Here is a 23,088-nt window from a genome sequence, read left to right as displayed (position 1 = left end):
TTTGTTATACAAAACAAATTAATTTATGTAAGCAAGCATTTTTGCATGAAGATTTAAACATCCAAACCGGCCACACATAGCAAACATACAACTACATCAGGACACCTAGCATCAATCCCAGCAGGTGTTTACAGTTTAAGCCTTCTCATATTGCCCGAAACAATGGATCAAAAATCCATCAGGGCTGAGCTCACGTTATTAAAAATATTCTAAATGGATTATCTCAACACCATATGCAACAAATCCATCAACATCAAAGTATCAAATATACATTTAAAAACTTTTTAAGGAAGCTATTTAATGCGAGCTGTCATAAAGTGTTCTGGCTTGCATTGTATCAGATATAATAGGGCGCATTAGACGGAAAGTAATTGTAGCTGAAATACCCTCTGAAGTGGAGAAGTAGAGAATTTGGAATTGTTTAAGTTTGCTCAGTTGGAGTGTTGTCTCCTTTTCTTCTCTATTGTCATCGGGTATCGTGGGAAAGCATATTTAATAACTATTGAAAACTACAAGCCACTTCGCTTTAATGACTGCTAAAATCTGCAAGTTTCAGTCATAATGATACCAAATAAATTGATACGTTGGAAAAGTTGTTTCTAGAAACTCCAAATACCTTTAACACCCGGCAATTTTGGAACCCTGAGATAATGCTTTCATTATGTTGACATATTTAAAGCCAAATTTGTGGATAAAAGAATCGTCTAATACTCGTAGTAATCACCTACCAGAGTGCGGAAATATTTACGTCGACCTAGTAATGATTTTTGTACGAATTTATTTTCCTTTGACGTGACAATTGACAATTATTACTAAATATAAAGAATTTGGAATATTTGTTGACACTCTAGGTGCGTTGACTTAACCAAGTTCGCTGAACATTTCCAGGCGTACGCAATATTACCTACAATGAAAGACCTTTTATTGAAGAAATCATACCATCTATTTTACCATTAAATTTTTTTCATGACCTTACACACATACCCATACCATCCAGTATATTATAAATATGTACCATTAAAAGTAAATCTATAGACATGTTTCAGGACTTTAATTAGTAAACAAGTAGTTTAATTGAATAGAAGATTTATTTTCGGCGAGAACTAATTTAAGTTTATAATTTTTTATGTTTATGCCGAAGCAAGTACAATGAATATAAAATAAGGTTTTTTAATTTCGATTCTATAATTTTATTACTTAATTCATATTCATTGTACCTACTTCTGCGTAAACGCTAAAAATTTCAATCTTAAAAAATGCTAATACTATGAGTATTTTTTAATTCCTGGGCTTTATGTTTTTTTAATTTTGAAGGTTTAAGACTATCGTAAAACGAAGTATTTACCAGTTTTAATTATGCCACCATATACCGAAGTTTATTTTTGCATTAAACCATATTTTTATTAGTTAGTTTCGACTAATTTGGAAACTATATGTCGAGAAAATACTACGGCGTTTCTAAACTTTTTTAACCAATCTCTAAAAAGAATGGTTAATTAGAAATTAAGTAAAAAGTTAGATTTAGTTTTGAAATGCGCCTCAAAGTCAAGTATGGAATAAGATATACTTGCTTCAGGTGCAAATACCCACTTGCAAAAAGTGATTTTCCAGTCACTCTGGCCAATCATGGATAAGTTTTAAATATATTTATCCCATATGTTGAATGTGACTCACGTTTCAAAACCAAATTTCATTGTACCTTAGTTTCTTCAATTATCTGCTTTAGTTTGTCACTATTTATGGTCAATTTAATTCTCTATTCCCAACCGTAATAATCAAATGCACCTATTGATTATACTATTAGGTTGTTCGGAAAGTAATTTCGTTTTTTCCCGACAGAGGATTTAATGGTATTTTTTTGCACTTAACCTCACACTTAAGCCATATAATTTTTATATGCTTTGAGAGCTCATATAACAAGGCTTGTGTGTGAAACATTTCAATTAATTCTACGCAGTAGTTTTTGGTTGGTGCCCTTTTAAATATGGAGAGCGATAAGCAGCATTTTCGACATATCCTACTGTTTTACTACAGAAAGGGTAAAAATGCTGTTCAAGCCAGAAAGAAATTGACCGATGTGTATGGAGAAGGTGTGTTGACAGTACGCCAGTGTCAGAACTGGTTCTCTAAATTTCGATCTGGCAATTTTGATGTCGAAGATGCACCACGTTCGGGAAGGCCGGTTGAAGCTGATAAAGACGCCATAAAGGCATTAGTTGATGCGAACCGTCGAATAACAACACGTGAGATCGGATTGAAGTTAAATTTATCGAATTCAACAGTTTATGACCACTTGAAAGGCCTGGGATTATCCTCGAAGCTCGATATATGGGTTCCCCATGTTCTCACAGAGAGAAATCTGTGTCGCCGCATTGACGTCTGCGATTCGCTTCTCAAACGTGACAAAAATGATCCGTTTTTGAAGCGCATCATTACTGGGGACGAAAAATGGGTTGTATACAACAACGTCAAACGCAAGAGGTCATGGAGCAAAAAAGATGAATCGACTCAAACCATTTCCAAAGCCGATATTCACCAAAAAAAGGTGATGCTGTCTGTTTGGTGGGATTTTAAAGGAATCGTTTTTTTTGAGCTTTTACCGGATAACACAACGATTAATTCGGAAGTCTACTGCCAGCAGCTGGACAAACTGAAGGATGCACTTCAACAGAAAAGACCCGAACTAATCAACAGAAAAGGTGTAGTGTTTCACCAAGACAACGCGAGACCTCACACAAGTTTGGTCACTCGCCAAAAGCTTTTACAGCTTGAATGGGACACAATGCCACACCCACCATATTCTCCAGACCTGGCACCATCGGATTATTATTTGTTCCGGTCACTCCAAAATTTTTTAGACGGTAAAACTTTCATCTCAAATGATGAGGTCAAAAACCACCTCGATCAGTTTTTTGCCAGCAAAGACAAAAAATTTTATGAGCGTGGAATTATGCTACTACCAGAAAGATGGCAAAAGGTGTTGGACCAGAACGGCCAATATATAATTTAATAAAGCATTTGTTTATTATACGAAAACTGTCATTCATTTTCACATAAAAAAACGAAATTACTTTCCGAACAACCTGATAGCTTTTCAATTGTTGTTGTATTTTCTATCCCATGCCATTTATGTTGTTTCTATATATCCTATTTAGAGGTAGAGGTAACATTATTACATATAATTATTTTCTTTCAGTGCTCTCAGGAGGCGAAGCAGCTCACACAGTGAAAAGGTACGCAGGGTTATACACAGGTCCATATTTCGACTCAACTGCCCCAACGAATATCACAACCCAATTAGGCACACACGCATACCTGCCATGTAAAGTGAAGCAATTGGGCAACAAGTCGGTTTCCTGGATCAGGAAAAGAGATGCTCACATTTTAACTGTAGATAAATTTACTTTTATTGCCGATGATAGATTTCAAGCTTTCCCAGTCGAAACTGCCGACACCTGGACCTTACAGGTCAAATACGTTCAAGCCAGAGACGCAGGACAATACGAGTGCCAAGTTAGCACTGAGCCTAAAATGAGCCATTTTATTACCCTTAATGTTGTTAGTAAGTATTTGCATCTTAAGATGATTAGACAAAAACTGGATGATGATTTGGTTTCAGTACCAAAAATCGAAATTACTGGGAAGCCAGACATGTTCGTCAAAATGGGAAGTAGCGTTCAGCTGAAGTGCGTAATAACGCAATCGCTAGAAGAACCTTCATATATATTTTGGTACCATGACGGGGAAAGGGTGTTGACATACGATAAAAGCGCGGTGGACATTAGGGCAGAAAGGGAAGGGCCTGACACCACTGTGAGCACCCTCATTATCCACTACACGAACCCTGAAGATTCTGGGAACTACACTTGCAGTCCGTCGAACCTCGATTCCTCATCAGTTCTCCTTCATGTTTTAAATGGTAAGTTTTGGAGAAAAATTCAGACTTGCCTACCTTTTACAAGAGAGATCGTAATATCTCCTTTATATTATCAGTTAAAGGGTTAGTTGGTAATTTTATGATTGACTTTGTGCGGCATTTCCATTAATTTTGACGAATGATATCTTTATGGGATATACATATGTATGCATAAATTAGCATAAAATATATCAAAGTAGTCATTTTGAGGAGCTCTATAAACCTACATAAACGGAGTGTACTGGAAAGTTTTCGAGTATGCCTTCAGAAAAATACTGTAACGTTAATTAACGTCTAAGCATGCGCACTTTTAAAATGCCTACGGGAACGCTAATGGTGTTGGCGTTTCCCGCTATCTAAGCGGAATTTTACCATAACGTTATATTACGTTAAAACTGTCAACCTTCTGAATAACGCCCATCCTAGTATCAAGAGGATATCTAGTAGTGTTCTAACTTAAATTCAGATAAATAAAAAAACTTTCTGATATCTCTTTTAGCTTCTTCGATAATTTTAATATTATTTTAATAATTTTGAAAATAGTCTAAAATATATTTCCAGGTCTTCAGGAACCTCAATTATTTTATCCGAAGTCAATATTGCCGGCCGTACTGCCCAAGACTTCACTTTATGAGCTCACCATATACTTAAAAATCAACCCTTATCCTTTAATCCGAATATCAAATTGGTCAGAACATAAATTTTGTTCTCGTGTTTTCTACTAGTTATAATGCAGAGGCGTATTTTAGGGTGGAGCCCAAGGTGCCACTTGCCTGCATATAATTTCTTTAGATCCCCGATAACGCGGCTACCTTTATTGACTTATCAAATGAATGTGCCATGATTTTTGACAAATTTAGCGTAACGGTTAGTTCACATGTAAAGATAATTTTTTCAACCCTATTGTTCAGAAATTGTAATTGCCCTAGATAAAGTTGCTACCTCTAAAACTAAAATGCTTTTATTCAGATATTTTTAGCAGTTTTAGTCTGGGTCAGCTATCACTTGCAAGCAAGATATCCTAAACTACGTGCCTTATTAGCGAAATGTGGAAAGTTCGTGTTGTGCACCAAAAGTAGCCGAAAGATGTAGGGAAATTAAAAATATTTTAAGCTACGTAGATTGAAGAGAAATTTCGTCTTTGCAACTGATAACGTAGTAGAACAAAAACAAAACCAATTTTAACGGATATTTCTGATCTTCAAATAGATAATAATAACGGGACAAAATCCATCATTGGAAGGGAAACTATTTGATTTTGTGAACGTTCGACCCGAGTTTCATTGCCCGAATTATTTTCAAAGAGACGCTTTATTATTATTTCATGGTGTTTCAGCGCAAATGAATTCTAGTTTTATTTGCGTCCATATTTTCGAAGCCGTTTTAATATCCTGCACCCCTTGTGTCCCAGTTTCCTATTTTATAGTTATATAAATCTTTATTCGCATATTTTAAGAGCGTGGATTTCCGATATTCGTTCCCTGTGTTTGGTGCCACTAGCAGACGAGAGATTGTTTACAGCTTCACGATACTTAAGCATTTTATCTATATGGATATGCCCCGGTTAAACCGTTAACAATAACGACTCCGCAAACACGTATTGCATTCATTAAATAAAATGGCGGTCCTGTTAACTGGACCTAAAATGATATTTGTAAATGCTTACAACCTAAATTAAATTAATGAAATCAATGCGGCTGGATGAGCGTTCGGCATGTTTCACACAAGAGGTGGTTTAAAACACTATGTTCAATAATTGTAATTGGAAACCAATCATGTTTATTTTTCACAATTTATGTTAATTTAGTGATTTACTATAATGTTATCAAACCTCAAGGCTCTTTCTCCTGAAAGTTTAAAACACTTGCAATGAAATCCATTAGATGATATCAAACTGATGCAGGACAGGAGTTTTCAAACTTTTTTAAAATAAGTTTTCTACTAACTGAAAATTTCCAAAGAGAGTTCCTTCAGAACTGTAATTGAGTTACTTAGCAACAAGATAGGATTCCAGTCGGTAGACATAAGTGAAAAATAGCACCTCAAATGTTTTAAATTTTCCTGAAAATTTTCACAGGACCGGTAACCTTGAAATATTCTCCAATTGCTTTAGTACAGCAATTAACTTAATCAGGGTTAATATATAATGCAAATCACTTGATTTAAACTTATTATAGTACTTAGAAAATATGTTTTTCTGATAATTTCTAAGGATTGTAGATCTTTCTAGATTTCTAGCCCCCATATTTTCAGAAAATATAGTTATTTTGAAAAGTCTGATTAGGAAATGTTACAGACCGAAAATTACAATTGAAAGAAAATTCATGAAATTACAAAAAAACATCAATAGTTTTGAAACCATGCCCACTAATCCAAACTAATTCATAAATATAACAAGAGAATATTTTTAAAAGTCTATGTTAGTAACCTTCTTCAACTACTTTTAAAAGAGAACTAAAATGTAGATATTTCACCAAATCAATTAAAATTAAAAGTTATACTTGAAAAAGGATAAAATAAGTAGATTCTGCCCTTTATGTCCAAATTAGAAATACACTAATTTCCTCTGTTTTAAAAAAAAACATCGATTTTCCATTAGCTCTTCGGATGAAAAACTACAATCAAAACTTTGGACTCTTGAAAACCGTGATTGTCAAGTTTGCTTCTTCAAAATCAGGATCACGCTGGAGGATGTTCAAAAAGATTAAAAACTAAGTGAGAACTGACTTGGAAACTCAATGCTTTAAAACTTCTTGAACATTTGTAAGGTCCTATGAAAGCTAATAGTTTCGAATTTTAATCTTGAAAGGCAGGATCATAATGGACAAATTTCGAAATCAATAAAAATCCAGCGTAGAAAAGTGCACACTTGATGCTTAAAAATTCATAAAACTCTCAAAATCGAATTACGTCACTGAACTTAGCCAGTTTTATGATCAAAATTGATATATTCGAGCTTAATTCGTGAAAAATGTTAGATGATATTCTCGAGTGTGATCCTTGAAAGTTAGGATCGTACTTGATGGATCTTAAAATAATGAAAAATTGACCGTGGCACTCGATGTAAGTTCAATGCCTTTCTTTAAAAGCATGTTTAAATTCCTTTAAAAAAACGAAAATTTAAATTATAAAGGATCATTTTGGAATAATAACTAACACTTTTTTGAGAAACGCGATTTATTGCAATTATAAATTCAGAAGGTTGAATAACAAACTATTGAGAATTTACAGTTTCGAAACCTGAAAATAGAAATAACCTTCTTATGGATTACATATCAATTTTAGTTGGTATGAATATAAATGTAAATTTTCCATTTTTGCTACTTTGCTATATGCATTTCCCTATCCTCTACTATGTGTAAATTCTTTTTAAAAAAGTGGTAAAAATAAAAATCAATAACTCAGAATCAAGACTTATTGTTTCATGTGAAAAAACTGGAGAACTAGGCTTAAAAATTCAAGATATATAGTCTGTAAATTTAAGTTAGAAACTCCAATTCTAGTTTTCAAATAAGATTCAGTCGGATTCTATAAATAAATTTGAAATGGGTATCAAATATAAAGCTTCCATTCCACCTACTCTCTTATGTATTTTCAGTATAATGTAAACAATCTGATTTAAAACCCAAAATTGAGTTTTATTCTTTTTTAAGAATCGTGCTTTATATAACTTAGATATTCTAAAGTTTAAATAATAAAATATTGATACATTGTAGTGTTAGAGATAATTTGTACCACTGATATCTTGGAGATTTGTGTGCAAAAATACCGTCTCAATCTAAAAAAACGGGGTTATAAGATCTCTCTATTCAGGGGATCAAAATCAATCTACTTAAGAGGAAAAATTTAATTTTTGTTCGACGACTTAGTAACTAGATTTGTACTTAAGTTTTTATTTGTGTTGTATCTTAAACAATATCATCTGACTTGAGATTGGTCTGCAGTACCATTCATTGCTAATCGAATTATCTAGCAATATGTGTTTTCCGTTCTTGACTATGGAAATCTCTTTCAGGAGAACATCCAGCAGCAATGCAACGAGGTAAAAATTCGGCATCGCCAATACCAGGATGGTCTCATCTTTCGATGGGTTTGGGTTTGGCAGCTTGCACCCCTCCAAGATTTGCTATAGCAGTGGCGTTATCCTTGGCTGTAATAAGTGAGGTACTTGCTTGTTAAAGGGTTGTTCTTGGGCCACTGCGTCGCTTTATCTAAAGCTGTGCTTGGATCCATAACTTCTAAAGACTTTGGTTGTGGTGAAACGTAGACATAAAGGGGATGAAATATATCATCATTTGAATATTTAACTTAGGGGTGGTTTTGTTGAGACGTATATTATAATTTATTTTTTAATGAAACTAATAGGATAAAATTTAATAAAGAGCTTAGTAGGTACAACGGATTAAACAAAATTTATTTTAAATTTTCGACTAGTTGTTAGGGAAATTGATACAAATAATTTTACATTGTGTAAATATTAGAGTTAAGGTTTAAGGAGCCTTCATTTATTCATAGTTTCGCCCCCTTTGTGCATATATTTATTTAGCAGTCCTGAAATTTTCTCACTAGATTTTATATTATCAGATTATAACTATAAGAAAAAATGCCAGAGGTACAAGTGCTCGGAAGGGAAATTAAGAAAAATCTAATTAGTTTCCCTCTCTATGGCTATGGTTAACTTCTTCAATTTCCTGTTGGGAGTTGCTATTCTGGGGTGGTATGGCTTAAGAGCTTATTTCCGGCAATATCTGATTTAAATTTAACTTCACGCTAGGTGGAGCCGTTTCAACACAAGCTCTTTATATTGCGAAATACAGATAATATTTGATAATCCCCGAGAATTTTCTTAGAAACACAATTACCAAAAAGTTTTAACTGATCGTTCTACTTTCTAACGGAGCGCAGAACAAAGATGAAAGAGAAGAATATGTTTGTAAATTTAGCAATTTATTACGTCTCTTCTTAACAATGAATGGCTCTTGAAAAGTTCCTTTTCATTTATGTCTCACAGCACCCAAAGCATCTACAAGAACTTCGTTCATATACATACTCAGAGAGAAACTTAATACAATAACGCCCATTATTATCCCCAAAGGTTGACACATGCCTGGTGACATCATCACGCAGCCAACTTATAAGTCGTCTATATAATGTTAATTCAGGACTGATTAATGTTACAGGTATTAAATTAATTTATCCTTTTAGCGGGGCTGATTGTAGCAGACGTCAATTTGATTTCCCGTTACAAGACAAGCAGGATAATTATTGTTAGTGATAGTGTTGAGTTTAAACATACGGCACTAACGCAGGTCCCAAATTATGTCGCAACTAATTACGTTATATCAATGAATTTACCTTCAAGCTCAAGATTATATCAAAGTTCGTTAAACCACCTCGGTTTCTACATCCGATGCTATATTATGTGATTGCTAAAGTTTTTCTAGAGTATTTTTATTTTTACATAATAGAAATGTTCTAAAAACTCTAAAGTCCAGAATAGATAAACAAAGCGGGTTTCAGCTCAATTAACAATCTTTCTAATTTGGTTTAAATAACGACGACACCAAAAGTGCTCGTGGGGCAGGTACCTCTATTATCAGAATGAGTATTTAGATATACTAAATTATCCTTGAACCATGTTTGGTGATTTTATGAGAATAAGATATGGCAGATCACAAATCTAACGTATCAATATCAACAATTTGAGATCCTGTAGCAGAGTTCTTATCTACAAAATTCTTCACCCTATAACCCTTTACGTATACTAAATCACTTCCACATAATTTTTCATTCAATATTCAAGCATTTCAACAAAAAGTGCTGAATAATTGAGTCCATGAACGTAATATTTAGCGTGATTGACCAATTTTTTGCTTTTGACTGATAATAAGGACTAGGTTCCAAATGTCTTGAACAAGTAGTGACTTGTTTGTAAACCATCTCAAATAGCAACCTACTTAGCGCATATTCTTTGTCTTTAGAGTCTAGATAAAAATCTTGAATGTCTACAACAATACTTTTCATTTTTCTTTAATACGTCTGTACCAGGTATTGTTTCAGAATCGATCGGATTACAATTGGAAGTTCTGAAAAAACATCCAATGTGGATGTCTTAAAAAAGTTGTATACGAATTTAGGACATTTAAAACGTATTAAGTTATTAATTATAAAAATAATTGTTAAGGTCAGTTCATACAGGTGATAGTGGTACTGACAACTCATACATACTTAAACGTAGAGGTAATGATAAAGCCAAATCAGAGAATACTATAATTTTTAAAATATAACAATAACTTTTAAAAGGTAGAGTCAGAACAGATGTAATCCTTAATTTAATATCTACAGATGTAAAGAAATGTTTCCTGAATGCAGTACACGTATTGAATTCTTGAATTTCAAATATATTGAAAGAACATAATTTATTAAAAGTAGACACTTTTTTTGTGGAAAATATATAATTATCCAAAGTAATTCAGAAAGTGCTCCATATAAATATTTTAATACCAAATATTTTATGATAAATTTAACTAGACTGATCTCGGTAATTTCAGGATAACATAATCAATAAAATTCTGGCGAAAATAGAGGAATTTGAAGAAAGAAATAGTGAGTGGACTCTCCACCAAATAATTAGTCTAGAGGTTGACATTAACAGAGTAATTAACAGAGTTAACTGCTCTGTACTAAATGTTTGAAATTCCTTTTTGAGCATTTTTAAACCTGATATAGTTAAAGTAGACATAAGTTCATTGATAGAAGTATTTAGAAATCTATATATTTCTGTTTATTTAATGATAGTAATGCAATTCGTTTTTTGTTCTCCAAGTTTTTTCTGAGAAAATGAAAATCACATTCAAATAAATTATGGAATAATATTGAAACTATATATAATATTTTAAGGTTTAAGTTATACCTTTAGCGCCCATCCCTCCCCATCTCTCCCCAATAAACTTATGAAATGATCATGGTCAAATACAATTATGTTATCAGGTTTAAATAATTTCTCACAATCGCAACATATTTTAGCAGTAATGCGGTCGATTGTTTCGGTTATGGATTTAATATTTTTTATTTGAAATTCAACTAGATTTTCGATGTGTTTTAATTGAGTCGAAAACCAATCTAAACAATCCATTCCTCGATAACTATTGTAGTATAATATGGAATCAGCATATGAATATTTAAAATAAAACCCTATACTGGAAACAATATGTTCTTGATAACGTCGAGTTTTGTCATTTTCCGGAATAGAAATATTTTATAAAATTGACTTAAAATCTGATTAAAAAAAATAAACAGTGATAATCATTTCTCGTTTCACATAAACGGTATGTTCAGTTAGTTTCTCTTGATTGTAAAAAAATTAATAGTTAGAACTCAATATTATGTTCATTCTATTAAATATGTAAGCAAACTAAACATTATTCCTTAATTAATATCATTACCCTTACAAATTTACGAATATTTATGATCAGTAATAGTGATTTAAATTCAGCATTATAGTAAGTAATATATTTTGCTCTATCCTGCACTTTGTTATAAAAGGTGCTATGGTCGTATAATTTTTTAACTTATTCTTATTTTACACTTTTACCACAGGATGAATCATTGTAAAATTCATCCAAAGAAAATAGATAAATATGGACTATCCCTGTTTACCATTTTTATTCCGCCCCATGCCGTTGGCCAGCGTTAGCAGTCATTTAACTCATCAAAATATTCTTAAATTTTTTGCTATTATGAGATTTATACAATATAAATATGTATGTATATATATATAAACTCTTGGCGAAGAATAAAAAATTAGACAATTATGCTACATATAACATTCATGGGTTCTTTTATTCAGCAATTTTTTTAATTGTTGGGCAATTACCGGAATATTAACTGAAAAATGATGTGAAAGTAATTTAGTGTACATAAAGGGCTATAGATTAAAAAATTTCATAGATTGGAACTCTCAGTAAGTTATTAACTTTGTCATATTAGATTCGCCATGGAAAAACGGGTCTAAAACACATTCATAATATGCCTGTTTGAATTAGACATATTCAATACACAAACAGCTATTTTAATTTTTCATCCCATATGTTTCTCCCCCTCATTGTATTCCCCATATCTCACCTTAATACATTCACTAAACACGGATGAAGGACCGTTTGATTTTCTTATGTTTATATGTTTTTTTTTATAAATATGATAGATTATTTTTTAACTAATTACATATGTATATTCCTGTTTTTTGTAAATCATAAACTCGTAGGATAAATTTATTTCTCCTGTATATTCCCCAGCAAACCTATATTTATGAAAGGGCTAATTTCCCCACAACAAAGATTTTTCTAAAAACTAAGACAGTTGAATTTCTCCGGTAAGTCATGAATGCGTGTTAATTTATTTATGCTAAAGATTGGAATTTAAAAAAATCTTTGAAAATGTCATAATTAGAACAAGTGCCTGACAAATACCACTAATTTTAATTCTGGAACGCAATCCGAATGTGTAATTAAGGAAACAGTAAATTTTAAATAAACTTTCGAGTAAATTCCTCGCAAACCTATTATTTTTTCCGAATAGCACTTGTACCTTTAACATTTCATAAGAAACTTCGCGTCACTTAAAACTAAGCTAAGGATTATGTCCCCAAAGCACTGCTGCTGTATTATAGTCATAAAATATTAATTTATATGCATACTTGCCAGACATGCAAACATACTTTGTACTGACATGTTTTGTAAAATTGTGACGTTAAGATATATCATCCATAATTAAAAGTAACCTCTGGATTGCTAATCCAGTGCTGCATATTCTGGACTGAAGCTGCAATTTGATATTAAAATCAAATACCAGCTGGTCCACAGTGCCACCACTATAGGAGAAGAAATTGTTACATATTAAGATACTACCCATTAAGTAATTATTTTTATTTTCTTTTGAGTTTGTATATATTTTTATAAAGCAGTTTTAAGACGGATTTGCTCCAATAAATAAAACAATTTAAGTGGGATTATACATTAAATAAGTTAGTTTTAAATGTAAATGATCTATCAAAACGGTTGACTCAGAAACATTCGAGGACGCTGTATAAAGATTTGCTCTTGTCACTAAATATTGTTAATTATTATGAAAATTTTTGTTAAGAGTTAAAATTTGTGTTTGTTGACTTGATATATAAAAATTAAGTTTATACACCAGACATGTATACAGTTCATAATTCAAATCAAATAATGTTCTGCTGTTATTAAAGTCTGTATTAGCCATAGAGTTTTATCCTTTCGTGTCCATTTTATTGATGTATTTTAGATAAGGGCAGAATGTAATCCATCTTTATGTTAAATATATCGTTAAAACAATTTAATTCACTTTAATTTCTACGTGGAAATATTTTGTAGAGAAATTAATTTCTCGCAAGTTGGACCAAACTCAATATTTACTTTTGGTTTTCGGGTGACAAGGAAGTCTTGGGAATTTTAAATAAAGGTGACGAAGGTCCAACTGACATCCCTTGCCAGGATTTAAAATACACAAGGAGGTTCAATTTAGGTCGGTAATATTGTTGACAAACGTCTTAATTTCAGAACTTTTATCGACAGCTTTTTCCTTAAAGGAGAAACTGATAACCCCGTAAAAGATCCAGCTATCGAGAAAAGTATTGATAACGCAGGAAATTTACCCATCACTTGACCTAAAAGTGTAAATTTTGGTAAAAGCCTGATTTTAAGAATGGTAAGTACTTATTGAAGTTTATAGTAATAGCAATGGTAATAGAAAGTCAGAATCTTGGCTTACTCTCAGACACAGAATATAATTTAGCGCTCTCTATAAAAATTACATCTTTACTTCATTACGAAATCATATAAATTAAGTAAATACGAACGTCTGAAGAGAATAATTTGAAATAATTTACACGGCTGGAGCAAAAAAAAACAGAAGCTGCGAGAAAGTTTAAGTTTTTCTTTCGTATTATTAGAGATTTCTCCAAACAAAAATTTTAATTCAAGTTCATTTGACGGGATTTCACATTCAAAAAGTTTTTTCGTTAAAACGCGAAAACTAAAGTTTTAAATTCTGAATTTTTAAATTTTGAATTTTTTATCCTCTAAAACCATTAGGCCCAAATCTTTTGCACTTGCTGGTAATGTGTTCGCTTTTTCGCGCCGATTTTAATTTCATGTATAAGAACTACTAAATAAAATGATGCCATACGTAATTAGATAAAAAGATTAGAGAAAAACTGATACTATGTTTGTGTAGTTCTAAGGGTCTTCTCAAAGCGCAAATGATTGTAAAATACAGCGTAAAGAACGTCTGATTCACCCGGTTCTTAAAACTTTTTAGACTTTTCGTAATTTATAGCCCCGGAAACTCACAGAACGGAACAAAGGTCAACTTTCATAAAAGTGCTATAAATTTTAATAAGTTATTTCACTAAAGGATATTAATTCCTCCAGTACTTTGCCATACACGTTTTGAATTGTTCCGGTAGATAATTACTATGATGAAAAACCGCTTGCGTTTTATAAAATATTGATTATCTAACCAACCGATCTAGCTACGTAATGCCGCCTTAAAAACTATCTTGAACAATGCAGTGCCAAGACACTTTTAGGTCTGGAAAGGGAAAAAGTCCATTTTATAACGCTTCACTTTATCTCCTCAAATGCCATAATATTAAGACCCTAATGAGAAGGCGGTCTTTTACTAGAATTTATCCTCAAAAATTTTCTGCTACATTTACTGTTGTCCGCCATATCGTTTAAGAAGGCGCTTTATCATTGTGTCGTACAGAAGAATATCATATCGTTATGCTGATGCCAGATTTAATGTTTTTTTTTTGCTATACTTAAAGAAAACAGATATAAGGTGACTTAGAAAAAAAGTAAAAGTGTACAATAAAAAAGTGTTGCGGAACAAGTAAATTATCTTATTAAATGTGTTTGAGGTGTATGTCTCAAAGTGAAATTTGAAAAAAAAAGTACATTAAAATGAATATTGTTCATACTACTTCTCCGAGACTCTCTCAATATAAAACCCAAGTTAGTCAATAGAAGCAGAAAATAGCACTTCATACACAAACTTCCAAATTCATTTGAAAACTTCCAAAGGAGGAGATACGTACATCTTGTGATTTTCCACAGCTTGAGCATTGATATCTCGAGAATATATGGAGTAAATAAAAAATATTTCAAGCTTTCAAAGATACTTCAAATTAATCGCATTGATGAGATCTTTCGTTTTACCGACATATAACAGCAAATAATGCAAGTAAATACAACACAGTTCTAAAAGGAACTAACTGAAAAATATAAGATCTATATCTTCAAATTATTCATACCCAGAAAATCTTCCTCATTTATTTTTTACAATAATTTCCAACTACGCCCAATTATAGAACCTAATCAGAAAATATTAACTATTTTACCTATAAAATAGTTTTTTTTGACAATTTCACCTGAAATTTTATGTTTCAACTCACCAAAAATGACTTAGATACAATATAGGCAACACAATTCCAAATTTACTGTGATTTATGAAATACTGGATATAGATCTGTAAAAACGACTTTTAAAAATGTATAAAAGTCACACAGTTCGAAAAATGTCAAGAATAAATATTATTCGTTTTTCCAGGCTTTACGCAGCGATATTCATACACTGTTAACAACAGTAAAACGAAACCGCCGAAAACTTATTTCTCCACTAGTCATAATGTTTGCGTAAAAAAAACCTGATAGTAGCTTTTTTCCATATGCAATTTTGAAAAATCCAATCGTGTGATAGATTAGTGACTTGGGGACAAATCAAAATACAACAAAACCAAATATATCCGTATACAGGGTGTTAATTATGTACATGTACTTATTTCAAGGGATGAATTTTTAACTGATTTTATGACAAAAAGTTTCTATAAATGTAGATATGCAAAACAGCATTCTTCAAGGGCGTTCTATCTCGGCAAAAATAAGCCTTGGCTTTAAAAAAACTCCTTAAATACACCTACAATATGTAATTCGTTACCTTTCAGAAAGCCTCATGACGTATTACAATATAAACTAAACTTATTTATTTAACCTGAAGCTTCAAAATTGCCTCTAAGCTGTCCTGAATAGACCTTTTTAAATAATTACCGAGTAATACCATGGGAAAGCTATTGATTGGACTTTAATTGTGTTCAGATGTGCCCTGGACAGTTCCGTATTTCAGAATTCCCATATCGTATTTAGATGTTCACCACTTGCGGTCCATGTTACATTCTAATTACCCAGTTGGAATACAATTGTTGTTCTTGCTTACGAAGGTGCTATCTATAACAAATATATGATTTTGTTTGGTTAGAGAAATCTAATTCTGTTTGCCAAAGATCCTATCCTGGGGCAATTCATGGACGTTTGTTAATTCAGATATTATCACTAGGAAATTACATAATATCTTTAAGACAAAGCTTAAAACCAATCTGCTGAACCAATCATGGGCTGAAGCCCACTTTTGACTAATTTCAGGTGAAACGTTTCTTTTTTCAATTATGTGTAGATAACTAACGATCGTTTTAAAATAGCTAAAATTAGAAATATGGTAAAAAGGAGTTTTTCTGTACAAAAAGTAAAATTCGTTCCGCAATAAGCGTCGATGTAAAACTGAAGCGTGTCCTCATTATAATATAAATCAGGTGGTGCATTCCGTATGCGCGTTATTAAAGTGATTAAAGGGCTAAATTTAAAAATATAGTTTATGCAGCTAACTGTTTTGACACTTCGATTAAAACTGAAATGGCTATTTTGATTAACCGCCGAGATATCAGGACACTGGCAACAAAATAACTGTCTGGGTCAAAACGGTTATTAGGGTAAAGTTCCCAAAATAATTAGAGCGCATAAATTTTTTGTAGTCAAATGAATCGGATTGGGTGAGAAAAAAGAATTTATACCCATTCCCTAAAAGGTACTTCCCGAAAAGTTCTCAGAAATTATATTCCCATTTTAATTTAGTTTCGGACTTGAAAGTGTTGTATTGTGAAGAGAGTGTGGAATATATACAAGGGGTTCGTTGTGTTTTAATGCCACACACCAGAATCACGTAGCAGAATTAATTAATCTTCCACATTTCCGAACAACGTATGACAAATGGCAGTGATCTATTTGCATTCTTGTTTCCAGCAAATCCTGTTTTTTCATCTCTAGTGTTGAGACTGATCGTTTAATTAAGCACGTTTTAAAAACAATCAATATTCTGCAAGGAAAAACCGTTTTGGAATTAAGGAATTTGCGGCAAAAGTAACGAGCGTTAAAATGGGAGTCATTTAAATAAACTAACAATCGAGTGAATTCGTTCCTCAAATGCTGAAGTTGATTTTGAGGATTTAGGAAGTTTATTACCGGAGCTTTGAGGGGTGAATTTGTGAGTTTTTGTTAGGCTTAGGAGTTGCTCGCTTCAGCTTGCATTAATACAAACGAATTAGATTTAGAAAAAGTTATTCATAACTCACCGTATAGCTCTGATGTTTAATTACAACTCTTGCAGAATTGCGCAAACTAATTGAATTTCACATTTCGTGGATACAAGACAAATCTGCGTATCCCCCTTACAATTTGACTTAACGTTATGCGCTATATAAACATAGAGCACTTAAAGGAAACGTTAATCTTAAGAACAAACATACCTGTCAGGTGAAGTAACATTAATCTATTATATTTGTCGCCTTGCGAAAGTGACTAGTTTGCATTTACCATTTTGGAAGAGTAACTGGATATTGTTCGTATCACAAGTAAGATAAATTGAGCACATCTATAGAAACATGTTTCACTGAATTTTATGAAATAAACGGCGCTCTTAAATACAACAATTATCATGAAAACATCCATCCAGCCATATACGAAGATTGCATCAAACCGTAAAAGCTGATGGGCTTGATGATTATATTAATGTGCAAGATATTGCTCACATTCACATAGATCAAATAGAAGTCAAACTAGTGTTATTAATAAAGGAGCTCATTTTCATGTCATTCATTTTGAAGCGAATGACAATTTTATAAATTATTCGCTATAAAGAGTTGTTATGTTTGAAATAATTACAATCTGGCCTTCAAAGTAGTTTGAAATCCTAAACATTATTATGGCCTCATTAAAATTTTAGAGTTTAGTTTAAACTCAACCTGGAAAAGTCCTGTGATTATTGTTACGGTATTATTGTCTAAAGTCTCTAAAGTTTAGATTTAGGTTGTGAATCAGATCGAATTGCGAAATAAACATTCAATCTAACTTACAATTTTTCAAACTTAAATTCATTAACATATCATACATTTAATGAATGTCCCTGAAACTTTTGCCCCTCTACACCTCCCCAAGATCTTATTCAGCTTATGAAACACTACTCTGCCATTCATAATTTTTTTCTTAATCCACCCTTCAAAACTTAAACAGTTCCAATCAACAACCTTTGGTCGAAACATTTAGCTTATATGTATAATTTACTCTTATATTGCCGGAAATGTAAACACTAAACAATCTATTCCTTATTTGTGTTTTGAAAACAATAATCCGTTCAATATCCCTTGTCTACTTACTAATTAATCCTTCCCCTTCGCTCGCATCAAAGACTAATATTGACCTTTAGCCGTTGTGAGCGGAAGCATTAATATCATCTTTAGCAATGGTTTTATTTAAGCCACCCTAAGCTGTAAATATTTCTTAAATCATCCAGTAAGGTTTAATTAAAAAAGGCTTTATCGATGCTTTCTTAAGATAAATATTAAAATACCTCCTTTGTTTGCTCTTTTATTTATTATAATATACTTGGAACCATAAAGCAAATACGGAAATTACGTAATTTTTCTGAATAAGTAGTCGTTTATTACGCATTGCTGATGCTCCTCTTTACGGTCTATTTAGGATTGCATTAAACATAAAATAGTTTGTATAAAAAACTATTTCTATATTGTCAAGTTGAACAGCAGAAAATCCTCCGCTATAAAATATTTGAGTACGTGAAGGTTTTTAAAACTAACAGAAAAATAGTACACATCCTCCATGTCTAGACTTAAGAAACGGACTCCTGCGAACACTTCGTCAATTAACCGCGGGAACAGAGTTGTAGGGAATACAGAGCAGTCAGAAATAGTGAAGCAAGCTCACAGTGTCATTAGCTAATCTATTTAGGAGCTTATTTGTTCAGGAGAAGCATTTATATAATAGATGGTCAAATGTCGCAACCCAGTTAGAATTGGGATCACAGTGTGAAACCGAAATGTCCCTGTGGGACGCCTTGAGCCTACGTTTGTTGTGGCAGGTCTCAAGAGAATAGAATTGCATTACACAGTGTGATCTCAAATCCTGAAGTTATTTGTTGCTAGTCTCCTAGCAAGAAGGAACACAATTTTGGCCCTCAGTCTATGTAGTTTTTTTTATTATATGCTACGAATCTAGCTCGGGGACAATGCTCCCCTCTAACTACCAGTAATCCGGGGACGAGCATTAATATACAATAATTTTCCGTCTGTTCATTCTTCGCCATTATACTTGACTTTGGCGTATTCCCACAATCGTATTCATCAATGCTATTGTCTCGATTATCCGAATTTACTTGAGCCGGCTTGGGCCCATTTAGCTCGACATGTTAAAGGCGTAACCAGCTGCTTTCACCGGCGCAAAGTCACAAGAACTAATTCGGAATTCTTGAAACACCACCTAGCGTGAGCAATGAACCTTTTTGTTTTTCGTTTATTTCCCTTTTAAATCTTATTAATCAGATCTTTTGTAGGAAGACAACGAAACAATTTGATTTTTGAACCATTGTTTTGGATAATTTCAAAAAAAGTGAAAAGTAAATTACGAGAGTAATTAATTATTTTCAAATGAATATGGCACCCTAAATGATAATGATGACTACAACATAACTATTATTACGTTATTAGTGCAACTTTACAGCAAAACTAGCTTCACAACAAAATATTACATAGGTACATTTTATTGGACCTTTTCCTTTCACAAAATTTTCGCAGAGGGACGCTTTCCAAAAGCATTTTTCGCGTAGGTTGAAGTAACAGAGAAACATTTTACAGTTAATAATTAATAACAAAGCAAGCAAGTCTTAATTTTCCAAATTCTCCACGGGCTTAGCTTAGATTTAAAACAAAAGAAAACCTTATCCCTTGTTAATTAAAAACGTAGCTAATTCATCCCTTGTTCAAACTCGAATTACCCGTCTCTACTTTTTTGTAACGAATGCTTTGATTCTGCTTCCTGCAATAATAAATGCAAATATCTCAACGACCTTTAAAGTAGGTATTTGGTAATCCACAGTCTCTTGGAGCTTAAGTTAATACCTGCCTCAGCAGTGAATGCGGGAGCCTGGCAACTAGAAATACGGTTCAACTAGACTTATGCCCCTTTGGGAACAACGCTGTAAGAGATATTGCTAATTACTATGCAAAGTGCGTGAATTTGTAGCTTCACCCACGGACAACGATATCAGTAGTACGGGGTGGCAATCTTAAATTTCCCTTGAATTATTCTATACAGATGAATGTTGTTACCTTCCGGAATTATCACATAAGCAACATATACAACAAGTAAGTGTTTGTGTATATTTCAGCATGAAACACACACATTTTTTGTAGGCGCAACTAGTCATTTTTTCTCAAGCATCCGAAATCCATAAGAAAAATAAAATGACTCAGAGTATCAGTATCTTCGGTATGTCAGAAATGTGCACAACGAACAGACCATTAAACAGATTAAAACGGTACCGGGTAATGTAAAAAGACGAGAGAAGTTGTGTTAAAAAGAAGTGTTTTACTCACCTGAATTTTTACTGTACTAACTCTACTATGTTCTCATTCAAAATTTTGGTTTCTGGTACTAGCAGTAAATCAGGAGCGTCCACGGGAACTGGAAAGAACCCGTTACATTTCAAATTACATATGTTACACCGCCGAATTTCTACTGGATATGGCCCCAGTGTGTCTGCTTTGCTTGGAAAATTCACTTTTGTAAACTAGCTGTAAGTGAGGAACGTGCAAAGAATAAATAGATTAAAGGGCATCAAGCGATATCGCGAAATTTAATAACATTATAAATTTTAAAAAGCGTACCTATATTGCACTCTTGAATTTATGCTTAATAAAACTACGAAGTGTGTTCTAATTATTAATTGGTAAAGGGACTCTGTTTTATTAAGATATCCCAAATTTTAAACTTATAGGAAGTCGGGACGTTCTTGGGTCATGGTCAAGTGAACAAACTCAAACCGATGTTGGGAACACACATATACTCTTAGAATCGCCATCTATGGTCTAATAATTGTTTGTACATGGATTTGTATATTTTTGTTGCAGCTTTTGTACTGATCCCTTTATCTTTATACATCAACGATTGAAAATGTTTTGTCTGTTTAATGATTTCTATTCCCATATTTAGTTCATGTTTTTAATTGTGGGCATTTGACTTGGAATTTCGTTCAAATAACTGAAAATAGAATTTTTAAGAATTTGCGTTTCATGTGTCAAAAATGAGCCGTTTTAGCTCCAGAGTCATTTATATTCAAAAACTTCGATATTAAGCTTAAGTGAATAGAATAAAAACAAACAAAATAAGTACGTTTTGTTTCCTGATACAAGTTTATCAATTGCATTCCTAAACTCGATGTTGAAAATTGATTTTAATCGTAATTACAACAAATTAATTTTTTAATTGGCTCGTTCCTACTTGCATCTCGGCTAACTGGTAATTCCTAGCTAAACTTTCTGTAAGACGTACTTCTTAAGCTATTCGACAATGCAAATGTTCCCATGGGTATACGGGATAAAATGTGGTTCCAATATAACGGTGCACCTGGACATTTTATTTGTACTAACCAGGATCATCTAAATTCACATTTTTATGGATAATGGGTTAGAAGAGGCAGACCTATTAGGTAGCCAGTACGAAGTCTCGATTTAAGCACGTTGAATTTTTTCCTCTGAGGTTATACCAAGTCCTTTGCTGGTGTATAAAACTCGTGCAACCCTAGAGGAACTGCTGGAAAGAGTGATGTCAGCCTCTTGTTTCATGCAATAAGATCCGCACATTTTACAACGGGTGTGCGATTCAATGATTTAAAGAACAAATTTATGTAACCAGTTAGGAATCGTCATTTTGGACTTTTATTATAATTTTCTTTGCGCTATCTTTAATAATAATGAATTAAATATCAGTCTTTCGGTGTCAATAAACTACCATTTCGTTTTTGAACAAAAATAACTCTAGAGCCAGAACGGCTCATTTTGGACTAGGAGTTTTTATGCAAAAATTGTTCACAATGTTCCATATAACCTCTTTAAGTTTGACACACCTTTTTGGAACACCCTTTATAACATCTAAAAACTCACCATTAGCAAAACTGGAATTCGTTATCTTGTAGAACATGTTCATTTAATTTTTCTTTTAAAATTGTTAGAAACTTGTCTTTTCTTTTCTACTTATGTATTTAGCTTTCGTTGACTACTTGAATGCTACATACATACATATGCACATCATACAACCCCTATCTTATTATTAAATAACATTTTAGGTAAGTGTTCGCAATATTAAAGACTTTCAAGTTATTTTTGCATATTTCATAATATTTCTCACGATCGCCTTCAAAAAAATACAAAGAATTCGACAAATTTACAAACACTTAAAAGCATCATGGCTGAAACAGCTACTCCGTCCAATCATCATTTGCGATATCATGATGTCAGAGTATGTCATTATGGTCACATCTTAAAACGTGACGTAATAAAGAAGGCGATGTGACAATGTCTATGGAGTTAATAAACATATTAATATTGATGTCTATATGTAACACTTGGACACGTCAAAGGATGATTCGTCCAAAAGTTATATAAAAAAAATGCATGATATTATTTGGATATCAAAAAGCATTCGTTATTCAATAAAATGACCTACGACCCTACCACCCTTGTAAATTGTGAGGTTAGATCAGATTCGTAGGGATGCCGGGATTTTGCGTTTTGCATTACTTCAGTTGTGATGATAAGGGAGGATTAGCTTCAGTCAATTTCCCTTAACACCATTCAAATGAGAGGCTTTTTGGCCCCATATAAGAAAAATAAAATTTTTTATACTGTCCTTAAACATATAGCCAAGGCGGATAATACCACCTGGAAACTCTTCTCTGTGAGCAGGATATTTT

At 32.7% G+C, this 23,088-nt stretch overlaps 1 protein-coding gene across 1 annotated transcript in view; it reads left to right on the top strand.

Moving 5' to 3' along the window:
• LOC136409462 (lachesin-like) overlaps positions 1 to 9,971 on the top strand; it is a 191,233-nt gene extending 181,262 nt beyond the window's left edge. Inside the window, exons 3-5 of the mRNA XM_066390959.1 lie at positions 3,197 to 3,562; positions 3,620 to 3,919; positions 7,932 to 9,971. Of these exons, the coding sequence (XP_066247056.1) occupies positions 3,197 to 3,562; positions 3,620 to 3,919; positions 7,932 to 8,095 (830 nt within the window). The 3' untranslated portion in view covers positions 8,096 to 9,971. The remainder of the gene's footprint in view (positions 1 to 3,196; positions 3,563 to 3,619; positions 3,920 to 7,931) is intronic.
• Positions 9,972 to 23,088: the final 13,117 nt, after the last annotated feature.

The sequence above is a fragment of the Euwallacea similis genome, chromosome 6 (assembly GCF_039881205.1).
Source record: "Euwallacea similis isolate ESF13 chromosome 6, ESF131.1, whole genome shotgun sequence".
Taxonomy (NCBI): Eukaryota; Metazoa; Arthropoda; class Insecta; order Coleoptera; family Curculionidae; genus Euwallacea; species Euwallacea similis.
The sequence above is the reverse complement of the archived record's forward strand: the minus strand, read 5'-3'. Positions and strand labels throughout refer to the sequence as shown.